The sequence below is a fragment of the Paroedura picta genome, chromosome 10 (genome assembly GCF_049243985.1).
Source record: "Paroedura picta isolate Pp20150507F chromosome 10, Ppicta_v3.0, whole genome shotgun sequence".
Taxonomy (NCBI): domain Eukaryota; kingdom Metazoa; phylum Chordata; class Lepidosauria; order Squamata; family Gekkonidae; genus Paroedura; species Paroedura picta.
In genome coordinates this window covers 13,316,617-13,333,633 of record NC_135378.1, presented here as the reverse complement: position 1 = coordinate 13,333,633, position 17,017 = coordinate 13,316,617, and the positions used below count along the sequence as shown (strand labels likewise).

Genomic DNA, 17,017 nt, shown 5'->3' with positions numbered 1-17,017 from the left:
CCATTACTGCGTGTCCTCTCCTCTGCAGCCAACAGAAACAGCATCCTGCCCTCCTCCAAGTGACAACCTTTCAAATACTTAAAGAGGGCTATCATGTCCCCTCTCAACCTCCTTTTCTCCAGGCTGAACATTTCAAAGTCCCTCAACCTATCTTCATAGGGCTTGGTCCCTTGGCCCCAGATCATCTTCGTCGCTCTCCTCTGTACCCTTTCAATTTTATCTACGTCCTTCTTGAAGTGAGGCCTCCAGAACTGCACACAGTACTCCAGGTGTGGTCTGACCAGTGCCGTACACAATGGGACTATGACATCTAGTGATTTTGATGTGATGCCTCTGTTGATACAGCCCAAAATGGCATTCGCCTTTTTTACCACTGCATCACACTGCCTGCTCATGTTTAGTTTACAATCCACAAGTACCCCAAGGTCTCGTTCACACGCAGTGTTACCTAGAAGCGTATCCCCCATCCAGTAGGCATGCTTTTCATATTTCTGACCCAGATGCAGAACTTTACACTTATCTTTATTAAATTGCATCTTGTTCTCAGTTGCCCATTTTTCCATTGTGTTCAGATCTCGTTGAACTCTATCTTCTGGAGTATTTGCCAGTCCTCCCAATTTGGTGTCATCTGCAAACTTGATGAGTAGTCCCTCCACCCCCTCATCTAGATCATTAATAAATATGTTAAAAAGTACCGGGCCAAGCACTGAGCCCTGAGGTACCCCACTACTCACCTCTCTCCAGTCTGATGAAACACCATTGACGATAACTCTTTGAGTGCGGTTCTCTAACCAATTCCCTATCCACTTAACTATCTGAAAATCCAGATTGCAGTCCTTCAACTTATCCATCAGAACATCATGGGGAACCTTGTCAAAAGCTTTACTAAAATCCAAGTAAATGACATCAACCGAATTTCCCCGATCCAGCAAACCTGTTACTTGGTCAAAAAAGGAAACCAGTTTGGTCTGGCAGGACCTGTTGGAGACAAATCCATGCTGACTTCCTTGGATCACCAAATTGTCCTCCAGATGTTTGCAGATCGCTCCCTTTAATATCTGCTCCATTATCTTCCCCACAACATGAGATGCTTAGTGGAGATATATACCTGGTCCCCCACCTGCAAGGGAAGCTAAGGAACCTGCTGGGTACTGCCACTGTCTCCAGTATGTACACAGACAAGGGTAATAGATCAAATGTCACAGCCAGGACTGAGCCTGATGATTTTACTCTTTCTGGGAGGCTCTGAAGCAATCACAAGGTTTTCAGACTTAGCAAAACAAGTCCACCAAGAGGTCTGAAGCCAGTTGTTCTGTCCAAAGTAGCAGGTTGGACCAGAGTTCTCTCAGCCTAATTAACTGAAACCCAGGCATTCTTATAGAATCCTCGGTCCTGAATCATCTCTGCATCAGAAGCTAAGGCTGACCTTAGCACTCCTCTGCCTCTCCTGAGCACTCAGGAGACCCCAGAAGTGAAAGACAAACTCATTTCTGTCCTTTTGTCCTGTGCCATAACAAACAGCCCTCATCCCCCGAGGCTTCTTTCGCTGGTTCTGATTCTAAATCCAGCTGCTCAGATTTGCATTCTACTGATTCATATCCTGATTCCTCATCTCCTCTCAGAGGACAAGGTAGCTGGTTGACTCAAAACATAAATTTTCCGGGCTATGGCATAGATGTCTTGGACACAGAAATGCTATTGGCCAACTTGAGAGACAGAACCTGACCAAAAGCATATAAGTAACCAAACGCAATACTGAATGTCTCTGCACTCAGTGCATTCAAGCTACATGGACAGGACCTAACTTCAGGAAGAGTCATAAGATAGACATGGTACCCTCCAGAGCTAATTCATAATGAGGTGTGAGAGCCAGTAAAGATAGAAACCCTAGTGGGAACAAATATAGCCTGAACTTTTATTGACGATTTCTTAAAATATACAGTTACCTACTTAGTCAAGAAGAAAAGCCAAGTACTGGAGATGCTGCAATGCCATTGCATATGTTGCAATGGTAGGCTAGAGCTTCCAGAGAAAGCCACTGGCCCTTCACAGACAAAGGAGGAGAAGGCTACTTGATTGTCTTCTCTCACATAGACTCACCCAGACAGGGAGGCCATCTTCACTGACACTCACCCACCCACCCCCAAGAGCACTATGGTTGTGGAATGGACCTGCAAGGGAAGTTTTCATTAAATCTGTGAAGACTCCTGGTACCCAACCAGACCACTGCTCTGTTTAACCGCCCCACCTTGGGGTATGCTGTCACCAGCCTTGCAGAACATCTACTACTATGATTGGCAGCAGCTCTCCGGGATCTCACACACAGAAATGTTTTTCCCACCTCCTGCTTCCCTTAACTGAAGATGACTGAGGATAACTGGGATCAAGTCCAGTGCTTGATGCATGAAAGTCAACCATCTCCTCCCTGTCAGTGCCCAGATATCTAGGGATTTCAGAACTGTGCTATAGTTTTTGCTGTGGTGGTGGTGGTTGAAATAAAAATTGAAAGAACAGGAAACACTACAATGACGGAAGATTCGTTATAAAAATCAACTGTGCGACAAAAAATTGTGTGTATTGTATTAAATGCCCATGTGAAAAAATGTATATTGGACTCACAATTAGATTTCAAGAGCACCAATCCGGAGTAAGAAATTCTATCATAGACGCTCCAATTATCAATCACTGTGCGAAAATGCAACATACAGCAGATCAACTGTTATTTTTTGGCATCAAACTAATCACGTTCCAAGGACATCAAAGAATTGACAAATAGAGGAAGTTACTTCAAAGAAAATCCTTCTATATGTACTCCTTGGATGCCCTCCAATCGTGGGGCTTGAATAAACTGTTAGAACAATCTTGTTTCTTGTAGGCTGTTATCTTTAAGAAATGCCACTATCTCAATAGGCAATTGCTTTAAACTATTCCACCTGGTGTATTTCTGTCTGAATAAATTAATCCTGGGTGTAACGATCTAGTGGGAACGCAACTTTACAGATCGGGATCTGGCTTCACCATGCCAGAATGAGCTGTGGGCCGAGTTATATTGATACCATTTAGAAGGTAAGGTATTATTATCAAAAATATTTTAAAATACAATAATTTAATACAAATGCTTGTAAATTGATAGTTTATATTATAATTGTAGGTTGTGAAATTTGCTGTTTAGACACATACACAAAGACTTGTTAAAAAACATATGAGGTACAGTGGCCTTGCTTTGTGTTTCAAAAATTGTACTTCTTAAATTTGTATAACTCTACGTGAAAAGTTGTAATTCACTGTAATAATGATTTTAATTTAATGTTCAGGACTTGCTACTGAGGGAGGATTGTCTATTGAAAATGGTATTACCTGGAAAGTGTTCTGGCAGAAGTCCTGCTGCTGAATAAAATCAAGAGAAGAGAAGAAAGGACACTCTTTATTTTTGTGAAATATTCTTCATTGTGGATTGCCGCTAGGATAGGTCTTTTTCTTCTTTTGGTGTGTGTGTATATATATATCTTGTAGTTGACTATATACAGAGAGAGAGAGAGAGAGAGAGAGAGAGAGAGAGAGAGAGAGAGAGAAATTAAACAACAAGGTTTTCTCAGATCTGCTATTAAGATCTCTTTTTTCAGTTTGTGAAAGAGAATTTCATTAACAGATGTCCAGGCCAACAATTAGTATTTTTTTGGGGGGGGGGGGCTTTCTGATTTAGCTTTCTTTGCAGGCACTTTATGTGAGGCGCAAAGGAGACACACAGCCCAGATGCGCACAAACACCAATCAATATTTCAATTTTACAGAATGATTTTTTCCTCCCTGTACAGCTCCACATAATCTCCCCAATGCCTCCTGCCTCCATCTCATCCAATCCATAACTACAGAACAAGTCAAATCAAGGAGTCCTTTCTTTCTCCTCTTAGGTGAGGCAATCTTTTTCCACGCATTGCACATCACAACTGGCTTGACTCAATATTTGGGGCAAAAGAAAAGCTCTGTGCTTTTGCGGTTTTTCTTCACAGAGACATCAGGGCTGGCTCTCTAAGGGAAACCTAAAACTTATTTATTGCTTGCTTGATTAAATTCCTTTATAGTCTGCCTTTCCCTCAACAGGGAACCAAGGTATAAGAAGAATAAGAATTGTTTTTATACCCTGCTTTTCACTGCCCAAAGAAGACTCAAAACAGCCTTCATTCTCCTTCTCTTCCTCTCCCCACAACAGACACCCTGTGAGGGAGGAGAGGCTGAGAGAGCCCTGAGATTACTGAAGAAGAAGAAGAGTTGGTTCTTAGATGTTGCTTTTCTCTACCCAAAGGAGTCTCAAAGCAGCTTACATTCTCCTTCCCTTCCTCTCCCCACAACAGACACCCTATGAGGGAGGTGAGTCTGAGAGAGCTTTTGACAGGACTACTTGGTCAGAACAGCACTATCAGGACTGTGATGAGTCCAAGGTCTCCCAGCTGGCTGCATGTAATCACCAGATTAGAAACTGCCACTCTTCACCGCCACACCATGCTGGCTGAATGAATGACTTCATTCTCCCCTCCTTCCTTTTATCCTCACAACATCATTGTGAGGTAGGTTAGGCTAAGAGAGTGACTGGACCAAGGTTACCCATAAGCTTTGGTGGCATGAGTGGGGATTCAAACCTCGGTCTCCCTCGGTCCAGCACTCTAACCACTACACCACACGTGCTCTTATACCTTGGACTGTAAGCCTGGGAATAACTCCTCAAGAGAAGCGTGCACTAAAAGAAACAGGAGAGAGAACTTGCAACTTCATTTTATATTTGCAAGAATCCCAACAAGTTTGAGGAAATAGGGAATGGTTCAATAAACCGCTGCCAGAAGTAGAAGATCACTAGATGAAGTATGCTGGCTCCTCCCCATCATCAGTGAGGGAAGAGACGTGTCTGCTGCAGTTATCAGTGAGGCTGGACAGAGGAGGAAAGAGGAAGTTTTGGCACTTCCTGCCTGAATAAGGTCAGAAGTACTGGGATGTGCCCTGAGAGATACCAGCTAAATATATTTCTCAGGAAGGAGCCCAAGAGCTTCCCTTGGCCTGGCCTCAACCAAACACCTAGCAGAAGAGCTCTCACTCACAGGCCCTGCAGATCTGTGTGAGTTCTGCCAGGGCCTTTCACTGTTCTGGGAGCTCATTCCCCCCGGCAGGGGCCAGGATCGAAAAGGCCAGGGGCATTTCACGCGGGCCAGGGATCACCAACATATTAGAACCCTCAGAGTGCAAGGCTCTACGAGGGGCAGAAGGAGCTAGGTGGTCCCTCACTGCCTCAAGGCCCGGACTGTGAATGGCCTTGAAGCTCAAAACAAAAACCTTGAGCCAAATCCAGAATTCAACCAGCAACAAATGCAGCTGCCTCAGCGCAAGCTGGATAGGGGCTTTCCAAGGTGTTCTAATGAGAACCCTAGGAGCTGCATTCTGCACTAGCTGCAATTTCTGGGCTGGGTCAGGAAAAAGGGCAAGGCAGCATAGAGTGAGTTACAGAAGTCTAGCCAGGAGATGACTGATGCGTGGATCACTGTGGTTAGGCCAGATGGGGTGCTAGAAGCCTCACCTGTCATAGATGTTAAAATGCCATTTGGTCTATTCTGGTGACCTGTGCCTCTATAGAAAGGAAGGCATCAAAGATCATGCCCAGATTCCTGGCTGAGTGTGAGGTCCAGGGAAGGCAGGTGCGTTTCCTGTTCTGGTCCTTTCCAGCACAGCCACAGAACTTCCATCTTGGAGGGGTTGAGTTTCAGGTGACTTAGCTTGAGCTAGACTGTCACTGCTTCCAAACATCTGACAAGTGTTTTCGGGGGGGGAGTGGGGAGTTGGGTGGCCGTCCATCAGGAGACAGACCTGGGTGTCATCAGCATGCAGATGGTAACCCAGCCCAAAGCTCTGGCATAAGGCTTGCCAGCTTCCTAGTACTACAACCGATCTCCAGATGATAGAGATCAGGTGCCCTGGAGAAAATGGCTATTTTGGAGGGTGGACTCTATGGCACTGAGCCCTGATCAGGTACGCACCTTCCCCAAACCTCATCCTCCTAGGCTCCTCCCTGCAAATCAGGTATTTCTCAAACCAGAACTGGTGGCAACAATGGCAAACAGCCATGCTACTTCTCTAATTTAATGTGATAATGTGATGGCACATCTTTTTCCCCTCCCGTTTCAGGAAAGGAAAGGAAGAATATTAGTGCTTCAAATGTAGAAGAACTGCAGAAGGCCAGCAGGAAGGGTTGTACAACGACCTCAACAACTGACAGGTGGGCTCACCATCAATTGTGAGTAGTGAGCAAAGGGGAGGCTAACTAGGCCCAATCTCTTCCATTTCCCTGCTATGACTAACACAAGCATAAGAAAACTTCAGCAGGTGTTAAGTCTGCAGGCAGCAGACTCCAGCAAGGAACGTAATTACTTATTAGCAACTAAAGTTTACTGTGAAAGAAAGGTCCTTTTTGTTTCTTGATCCTGAGGTATTGAATGTTCCGGTTCTGAGGCAATAGGGCTCTGCTTCCTTCTCTCCTTTGCTTTATTAACTCAAACAGACAGAACTTCTCTCACACTGTGTGGTTTTTTTACCCTTCTGATGAGGACACTCAGTGTGGTGGAGCTAATTATTTTCTTCCTGCTGTCTTCACACAAAACTCTTCCTTTTTTATTGACAGCATGCTGATGGTCCGGATCAGAGATCTAACTCTGTAATGGGTTCTGCCAAGCTCTTCACAGGTATCTCTCACTGTTTTGAGAACTCCCAGCCAAAATTATATTTTCCAAAGTGATCTAGAGACATTTAAAAATAAGCTGGGAACCACAAAGTTCTGAAGATACGAGACTTGGAAAGGCAGTCTGCTCCACTGATGTCAAAGTGATGAGGGGGGTCCTAATCTAAATTTCACCCTATGGTTTAGAATGAATAATGGGTTCTTATTCTACTAAAATTCAGATACATTGATGCCCACGGTCAGCATAACAATGAAATTTTTGCCAGAATCTCAAAACATTTCTACAGAGCCTGTAAGTTGGAGCTCTTCCACCAGGTCTATGGTTGAGGCCAGGATGAAGAGAAGATCTGTAGACCCCCCAAAGGAGGAAGGAAGAAGGGAATGCAGTTTCCCCCTAGTTCCCAGTGGGGGTTAGCTGTGGTGTTGTTCCTGGATTTATATTTCCTGAATTGTTGGGGCCATTTCGCACGGCTTCAAAGTAGCAGGATGGTTGCCAATTGGAAACGCTACTAATTTGCCATAACCCACGACGTCGTACACAATCTGCAACAGTCCTGCAACCGACCCGCAAAAAGCGCTTCGTTGTAGCGCTTCCAGGGGAATCCAGAAAAGTGGATTCACCCTCCGGATAGCGATACACTCCTGCAACCAATCTGCGACAATAGCGCCACAGACTTGTGCGTTACCATTGTTGCGGGTTCTTCAAAGTCCCTCCTCCCGAGCCTTTCCTCCTAACTTCCGGCGAACTGTCCGCCATTTTTTTTCTCCGAGCGAGCAGGGATCTACGAGGCAACGAGACAGCGACTGGCTTTCAAGCACGATCACTTTCTGAAATTCTGCCCGGACACCACAAGAGTTTTTCAAAAGCACAGTGGCACACACCGTCACGTTCCAAACATTTGCCCAAAGCTTAAAACCCTGTCTACCTTCGGCCAGTACTAGCGGAGTCAACGTACGGGGAGCATTTTAAAAAACTTTCCTCTGAGCGTGCCAACGAACGTTCGCCGCTCGCAGTCTCCTTTTAGTGGGGTTCAATAGATATGATTCAGATTAGTGGGGTTCAATAGATATGATTCGAGGTGATACCATGAGGGGCGGTTTATGTGTAGTGGGTCTTTGTGTGGTTCCGGGTGCGTGGTTGTGCTTGGGTGCGGACAACCCCTTCCATAGGCGGCTAGACCTCCGGCAAGCGGAGTCGCCGTCCGCCGTTCATTTTAAAAAACTTTCCGCTGAGCGTGCCAACGAACGTTCGCCGCTCGCAGTCTCCTGTTTAGCTTAGAGGGGTTCAATAGAAATGATTCTAGCATGAGGGGCGGTTTATGTGTAGTGGGTCTTTGTGTAGTTCCGGGTGCGTGGTTGTGCTTGGGTGCGGACAACCCCGTCCATCGGCGGCTAGACCTCCGGCAAGCGGAGTCGCCGTCCACCGTTCATTTTAAAAAACTTTCCGCTGAGTGTGCCAACGAACGTTCGCCAGTTACATGTCATTGATTTATGCTTTGGTTGGTGAATATTATTGGGGAACTGTCGAGTACCGCTGCACTTGCTCCCGGTTTTACACCGGCATGCGTTTTTGTAATGGCGGACATTTCAGTAAAATGGCTCCCGCTGCATGTTCAAACTGCTCTTCCCGCGTGTGGACGAATCAGCGCATGCGAGAAGTCAAACAAAAGGCGCTAATCTGGCCATTAGGAGCAGATCCTGTTCCCGCGCGAGGAGTTTTGAACGTGACATGTGACCTCATGTGGCCAATGTGCGTGTCCCCTACTGCCCTCCACCAATCAGGAGCCGGCTAGTCCCTTTGTCTTTGTGTGCGGGAAGGTATATGATCCGTTGCACCCTGCACCTCGCACCTCCATTTTGCTCAGCTACTAGCGAAAGCACCATGGAATCCTCTTCGCAAGCCTCGTCCGTCCCTGCAACCGGCCGTGGGCCAACTTGGAGGGACGCGGAGATCAGGGACCTGATCGCGATTTTCTCGGAAGAGAAAATCCAGGACGCCTTCCAGTCCTCGCACAGGAATAGGGAGGTCTTCGAACAAATGGCCATCAAGATGCGTGCCCTGGGCCACAACAGGACCGGCCTTGAATGCTGGTCCAAAACTAAAACAATGCGGGCGGAGTACATGCGTGCCGTGAACCATAATAAGGGTTCCGGCAACGAGAAGGTGACCTGCCCCTACTTTGAGGAGCAGCGCCCGCTGTACGGCGACGGGGAAGGAGCCGGCAGGCCGAAGCGCGTCGGGAGGAGCCTTAAGGTGGTTCGGAAGCCGGCTGCCCCGGTCGAGGAACCACCCGCTGAGGAGGATCCCGGCGAGGGCACCTCGTCCAGCTTTCGGCCTCCACCCCCCGTCCAGCAACGAGCCGCGGAATTGGTCACGGTGGACCTGATGGCCATCGCTCCTGGGGAGCCAGAGGAGGTTCCTCAGCAAACGCCCCTTGCCTCCGGTAAGTAATTTTATTTTTATTTTATATTTCATTTTGAGCAAATGTGTGTTCTGACGTTTGGGAATCGTTTTCTCGTGTGTTCGTTGCAACGCATAATATGCTAGGATGTTTGTGGATTGCTTTTGGTGGCTTTTTAAAACGGTTGTGTTTAACCAACAACCAAAACAGTTTTGCAGCATGCCTCAGCCATAGGCCTTCTGCAGTGCTTTAGCCACTACTTTGGGAGCTTGCTGTGTGGTTCAGGTTGTATGCTTGCTCATTTTTCACTATTGTATGCCTTGTGTCCGTTGCAACGCATAATATGCTAGGATGTTTGTGGATTGCTTTTGGTGGCTTTTTAAAACGGTTGTGTTTAACCAACAACCAAAACAGTTTTGCAGCATGCCTCAGCCATAGGCCTTCTGCAGTGCTTTAGCCACTACTTTGGGAGCTTGCTGTGTGGTTCAGGTTGTATGCTTGCTCCTTTTTCACTATTTTCTGCTCTTGTCCACAGAGACACAGATGCCTGGGACGGTGGTCCTCGAGTCCCCTGCAGCGGTGGCAGAGGACAGTGATTCTGGGGCGTCCACAAATGTTGGTAAGTATCAGTTGCAATAAGGGGGGGGGGGTTAACTGCTTTGTGCTTTTCTGTTTGTGCAGGGCAGCAGCACTGCCAAGAGACAGAAGAGAGTCCCTCAACGTTGCTGCTTTAGGGTTTGAAGCTTGCTTTGCCACACTTTGGTCCTAAATCATGTTCTTTTTTCCCTTTTTTCAGATTTCATACCCGGGACGCAGGAGGAGGAGGAGCGTGGGGTGGCTGGACCTCCTGCCCTGCGCAGGCGTATACAGATACAAGATGGTGAGCGTGCATGAACTGTTCCTTTCGAGCCATGGCTGCAGGACAATGTCTGTGTGCAATAACTGTGTGCTTCCTTTTCATTTTTGTGCTCCCCTGGCATTGTTCTGAGTCTTGGTTTAACAATATGTAACCAAGAAAGGCCATCATGGGCAAACAAACAATAACCATGTGCTCCCCTGGCATTGTTCTGAGTCTTGGTTTAACAATATGTAACCAAGAAAGGCCACCATGGGCAAACAAACAATAACTATGTGCTCCCCTGGCATAGTTTTGAGTCTTGGTTTAACAATATGTAACCAAGAAAGGCCACCATGTGCACCAGGGTGGGTTTTGACTGTCTCAATGTTACTAACAGTTCTGTTTCTCTTTTTTTGCCAACAGAGGTCCTTTCAGAAGACGATGAGCCAGCCGGCTCACCACCTAGAGGTGCTCTCCAAGCAGAGGAGAGGCTGGCGAGGGAACGCGGCAGGCTGCGGCGCGTCTCCGTATTAACTAGCGTGGGAGAAAGGATCCTCGAGCACTGCCAGGAGGAGTCCAGGCGTGCCGCTGCCGCAGACCAGGCGATGCTCTCCCTCGTGGCCCAGGAGGGAAAAAAATTCCGTGCCATCCTTAGGGAGTCGAACCAATCCCTACGCGAAAGCGTGGAGGAGGTTCGACTGATAAGGAGGCTGATGGAGAGGGCGGTCGCGGTTATGGAGGCGGCCACCCCTCCTCAGATTACCGTGCACATCCCCCCCCCACCCACACCTCCCCCACCACCTCCAGCACCCACCCCACCCACCCCGTCTCAGAATGCCTCGACCCAAACGAGAAGGAGGACTGTTCTCGGGAAGAGAATAGTTAAACCCGCGGACAAGTTCTCCCCCTCCTAGTTTGGGCCAGTTTGTCTAGTTATCTGTGTTTGCTGTTGTCTGTTAAATAAAGTTTATATTTTTGACTCTGTCTCTGTGTACCCTCTCTAGTGATTGTGCCTATTCTGGCACCGTTGTGTTGGTTGGAGGTTGGAGGGTGTTTTAAAGGTTAAAGGTGTTTTAGGAGTTTGGGGTGAAAGGTGTGCGAGTGTAAGGAGTCACACTGGAGTCTTTTTCAGTAAATTTACAACAACATTTTATTTTCAAAAACAGTTCAATAGGAGAAAAAAACAAGGGAATGTAACTTGGACCCCCCCACCACCACCCCCACCCTCCAAGAAAGCCAACTTTTTTTTAACAAATTCAATATATTTAACAGGGATAGAAAAATGGGCAATGTAACTAGGAACCCCCCCAACACCCCCCACCCCAAAACACAAACAGAAAACAAAACTCAGGTCCCACTGCTCCCCTCCCCAGCCCCTTCCATCTCCCTCACTCTCCTGCACAACCGTCCCATGGTCCCCCTGACTTTGCGGCGGAACAGGTCTTCGTCCTCCTTCTTCTTAACTGTGTGGGGAGGGAGAAAAAGTACACATTAGTGCCACACATATTTTCCAATTTTTTTAGTTTACATGCATACACTTTTTAGTGGCCTTAGCCACAGTGTGAGAAGAGTTGGGCAGTGGGGAACATAACCTACGTTCTTCCGCCTCCCTCTGCTGCCTTTGCTGCTCTAACTCCCCTTTCAGGTCTGCCACTTCAGCCTCTAAGGCAGTCACTCTGGCCTCCATGGCACGCAGCCTTGCCTCCATAGTTTCTGCTACAGAAATCAAACAAAGAATTTAATAGCACTTCAAATGGAAGCATCACAGCAGGCTCCCATATTGCTCCATGGGGGAACACACACATGGGTCTCCCGCACAGACATAAAACTCTCACCTGCAGCCTGTCCTGAGGTGGAAGGTCCCTCTTCCTCCCCCTCCTCAAGCTCAGGTGCTTTTGCCATCTTGGATGGTGATTGTGTGGCTGGGCAAAGAAAAAGAGCAATCATAATTAAAAGCACACAAACCAGAGATGAAACACAGCTGGTGGCCACACCACAGTTAGAGTCAAAGCGCACAACCAAAGTGGTTCTACAGTACTGGCGGGCTAAGTCAGAGGGGGTTGACAGCATCTAAATACTTTCTCGAATTTCATTGGGGACAGTAGGGGAAAGAGGCAGCTAGTCATTCCATGCATGTTTAAGGGTAAAACACAACGAGGGCAGCACTCACCCATATGCCTCCTCATTTCCAGCGGGGGCTTCCCAGCCTTCTCCCATATCTTCACCATCTGGTCGTGGAAGACCGTTCTCCCACTTGGCTGCGGGACCCCCCCCCCCCACTGTTCAAGACTGTTGAGGAAGTCCAGCTTCACCCTCTTAAATTTTGTCCGGACCTGCTCCCAGGTCCAGACGTAGCCCCTCTCCCTCAGCTTCGATGCCAACACCAGGTAATCACCCTTCGTGTGGCAGTGGGTGCTGGCCATAAGGCGGCCAACACTTTTCGATTGGAGCACAAGCTCCAGAAGTGCCTCAGCCTCGGCGCGCTGCCAGAAGGAGCCCTTCCGTGGCTTCGGCATCTTCGGAATGACGGTTAGGGAACGAACATGCATTGCTCTGATCGACCACCCCTATTTTAAATGTATCAAAGCTGCCCACCAATGAAATTATTCCTTGGAACATAAGTGGATTGATCCTCCGGTTTGACAGGGGTCGCCAATACTTCCTGGCTACCCGCCTCCCCAAACTTTCCCCGTTCAGCGCTTCCATATTGTGTTTGTCAATTTCAGCGGGGAGTTAGCATTTAGGGCTGTCAAAGTGCTTTTGGACCAGAGAATCCCCGTTTTTTGCTGGCTAAGTAGACAAACCGCACAAGACAAGGTTAAACAAAGAACATAAAACTTTATTCAACAACAGAGTAGGAAAAACAATCAAACACGCCTCCTTTTTCTGTAGATGTGGGTGGCTATGGCGTCCCGAACCTTGCACCCCTCCGCATAGATCCTTTTTCTCCTTGCTTCAGGGATGTCTTGTGTGTCCTCAAGGACTACAGGATCAGGTTCATCCACAGGGAAGGGGATGTTATGTCCCTTGTCCTCGCATATGTTGTGCAAAATGACACACGCGATGATCAGCGGAGTCACATTGTCTATATGCACATGGAGTCGTGACATCAAGCAACGGAACCGGGACTTCAAACGTCCAAAGGCACGCTCCACTACATTCCTTGCCCGGGAGTGACTGAGGTTGTAGTGGCTCTGCACGTCTGTCCTTGGCCGCTTATAGGGAGTCATGAGCCAGCGGCGTAATGGGTAGGCTCCGTCCCCGAGCACCAACGCCGGCACACGCACGCCCTCAATGGTGGCGGTGGGGTTTCCTGGAACAAAGACCCCTTCGTCCATGGCTTTCCTGAGGTTCGATTCCCTGAAAACAAGGGCATCATGCCTCCTGCCACTCCACCCCACCTCGGCATCGATAAACCGTCCGGAGAAGTCCACAGTTCCTTGCAGGAGAACAGAACAAAAGTCCTTCCTGTTCCCGTACTCCTTTATGCTTCCCCCGGGGGCACGGATAGGGATGTAGCTTCCATCGACGGCCGCAAAACAATGCGGGAATCCAAGCCTGGCAAACCCGTCCATACTCTGGAATAAGGGAAAGAAAAGAATATAAGCCATGGCATGTCAGCGTGGGGTGCATCGCGTCTTCGTTGCTGACCTGTCAAACAAGAAAAAAAATTTAAAGGGCAAAGGGGATAGAATGACACTCACCGCTCCAAGCCGGTCTCCGAGGCACACGACTTTGCTGAACAATTCCGCCTCCATGGCGAGGCAGAACTCCTTAAGGATATCGCCAACCGTAGTGACTCCGAGTCCGAATTGCTGGGCTACTGTCCGGAAGTACTGAGGGGTGGCCAAGTACCACAATGCAGCCGCCACCCTTTTTTCCACTGGCACGGGGCGCCGCATGCCAGTGACTTGCCTCTCCATGCGTCCACGTAGAGCCTCCACGAGTTCAAAAAATGTTCCCCTAGACATTCTAAAGTTGGCAATCCAGTGGTCATCATCCCAGCGAGTCCACACAAAATTTTCCCACCAGTCAGAGGATCTTTCGTCCGCCCAGAACCGGGGGGGGAACCGGACCTCTGCCAGAGCTTGCCAGTGCCTCTTTGCCGCCATGGTTGCCCGTTGAGAACGTCTTGTACTGCTGGTCATCGCTCTGGCAATACGTTCTCGGTATTCCTCTGAAGCAGCCCTCCTACGCCGCACGGTGGTGTGGATACGCTGGACCACCGCAAGCATCTGAGACAACAATTGAAAAATAATCCTCTCCATTGCAACGTTAACCTGTGCTGCGGGCAGTAGGCTACGCAAACAAAGAGTGAGGCCGACCGCGTGTCTGCCCAGGTGCATATAAGCAGGTAACCTGTGGGCGTGTACTGTGGGCGGGGATTAACCAATCAAACATATCAATGCATCAACCTCTGGTTCATAGAAAACAATAGAAAACACGTTCCAAGGGCGCCAATGATTTGACGATAACGCGTTGCTACGGGGTTTCCTGGTTTTTTTTTAAAAAAAGGGAACCCCGACAAGTCCGGCTTTAGGGTCGAGGTCAAAGGTGTGCCTGCAGTTTGATTGACGGGCACGGGAGGCCAGAAGCGCTAAAAAGGGACCTCCTTTGTAGCGAAAAGACGGAGAACCGGAAGCCTGTGGGTTACGAAAGTGACGAGAAGTGAAAGTGCTAAATTCCGCAAAAACCGCAGCTGTGCGTTACGGGCACAGCTAGTTACATTTCGCTAGTTGAAGTAGCGATTTCGCTAACAGCAACCAAATAGCAACTTTGAGCTCTGTGCGAAATGGCCCTTGTATTTTAGTGGGGGGGGGGGTTTAAGGGGACTTGTATTTTACTTAGATGAGTCACAAATTGGGATCAAGATTGCAGGGAAAAATTTCAGCAACCTCAGATATGCAGATGATACCACTCTAATGGCAGAAAGTGAAGAGGAACTAAAGAGCCTGTTGAATCGGGTGAAGGAGGAGAGTGCAAAAGTTGGATTGAAACTCAGCATCAAGAAAACAAAGATCATGGTATCCGGCCCTCTCAATTCCTGGCAAATAGATGGGGAAGAAATGGAGATAGTGACAGATTTTATTTTTCTGGGCTCCAAGATCACTGCAGATGGGGATTGCAGCAAATAAATTAAAAGATGCTTGCTCCTGGGGAGGAAAGCTATGGCAAATCTAGACAGCATCCTAAAAAGCAGAGACATCACCCTGCCAACAAAAGTGTGTCCAGTCAAGGCTATGGATTTCCCAGTTGCAATGTATGGCTGTGAAAGTTGGACTGTAAGGAAGGTCGAGCGTCAAAGAATTGAGGCTTTTGAACTCTGGTGCTGGAGAAGACTCTTGCGAGTCCCTTGGACTGCAAGGCGAACAAACCGGTCAGTCCTAGAGGAGATCAGCCCTGACTGCTCCTTAGAAGGCCAGATCCTGAAGATGAAACTCAAATACTTTGGCCACCTCATGAGAAGGAAGGACTCCCTGGAGAAGAGCCTAATGCTGGGAGCGATCGAGGGCAAAAGAAGAAGGGGACGACAGAGGATGTGGTGGCTGGATGGAGTCACTGAAGCAATCGGTGCAAACTTAAATGGACTCCGGGGAATGGTAGAGGACAGGAAGGCCTGGAGGATCATTGTCCATGGGGTCGCGATGGGTCGGACACAACTTCGCACCTAACAACAATCTTGTAACCCACCACTCAGTGTTGGTGCTAGGTCCAATACAGGTCTTAAATCAACCTAAACTGTATCTAAAACATCACTAATGCACCTAAACTCAAGTTATTCTGGTGGAGAATTTTAAACAATCTGTCAATCTTTCTTTATTTTGCATCAATTTCCTCTGTATCCCTTGCCTCATGCTAGGTTTCTCTTTCCATCTTCCTAGTAGCCCCTACATCCTCATCTTTCCCCCTTCTCTCCTTCCCAACCAACAACCATCCAACTTTTAATCTCCTCCCCATCTTCAGTTGTCTTTATTCCCTCCCTTTATTCCTGTGAGGATTGCAACCTATAGACACCAACAAGACTCACGATTGCAAAATCTGACTTCTTTATCAGGTAGCCTTGAAGCAGCAATGTGGATGGGTCCTCAGTTCAGATCCTATATTGCTTTTGGAGTATCACCCACCCTCCCCCCACTGCATCAGTAAATAAAAATATACAGAAAATCTTGCAAGCAGCAATAAAAAACAAAAACATCAGTATAAGAACACACAAAAACCATAACAAAGCAAACAGTTTTTAGGGAATCACAGGAAAGCCAAGATGGAAGTGGCCAAAGACACCCCTAACTTCTGGGCTGCAGCCAAGGACTTGTGCCTGCTAATCTCCAGATGGGTTTTGGAGCTAGAATTCGTTACAGTACAATCCACTATTCAGTTTCATTATTCCAAACAAAAAATGAAATGAAATGAAGAGGGCCTGTGGCCCTTCTGGGGGATTGTTAAGAATGCAGATATAAGGGCTGAATGAGATTATCGTATATGGTGAGATAAGAAACCAATATGTTGAGTCCTGGGGATCCCCTTGTTTTGAGTGTTGTAATAACTTATAACTCAGCAATTTCCCTTTCCATTCTGTTCTTGAAGTTCCTTTGTAATAAAACAGCAACTTTGAGGTCCCCCACTGAATGTCCTGGAAGGCTGAAGCATTTTCCCACAGGTTTCTCAGTCTTGTGATTCCTGATGTTAAATTTATGCCCATTTATCCCTTGGCAGATGGTTTCCCTGATGTAGAAAATAGGATATTGTCACCATTTAATGGCATATGCAATGTTTGAAGATGAACAAGTGAATGAGCCTGAGATGGTGCAGTGCAGTTGAAGTTGTTAGGTCCGATGATTGTGTGTGTGTTTGCGTATATGTGACAGCAAAATTGGCATCTGGGTTTATTGCAAGCTCTGGTACCAGTCTAAAGAAGTGTGTGTACACATAAAAACTCACAACTTGACTAAAACTTTGTTGGTCTTAAAGGTACCCCTGGACTCAACTTGGTTCTGCTGCTTCAAACCAATATGAATCAATGGTTCAAAAGCAATGTAGCAATTCAAGCTTGGATATTGTC

The 17,017-nt window shown here is 47.5% G+C and overlaps 1 protein-coding gene across 1 annotated transcript in view; it reads left to right on the top strand.

The window, feature by feature from the left end:
• Positions 1-17,017, top strand: part of LOC143819692 (uncharacterized) — a 36,103-nt gene that overhangs the window by 4,891 nt on the left and 14,195 nt on the right. Inside the window, exons 2-5 of the mRNA XM_077301597.1 lie at positions 8,864-9,161; positions 9,655-9,738; positions 9,916-9,999; positions 10,381-10,599. Coding sequence (XP_077157712.1) covers positions 8,864-9,161; positions 9,655-9,738; positions 9,916-9,999; positions 10,381-10,599 — 685 coding nt within the window. The remainder of the gene's footprint in view (positions 1-8,863; positions 9,162-9,654; positions 9,739-9,915; positions 10,000-10,380; positions 10,600-17,017) is intronic.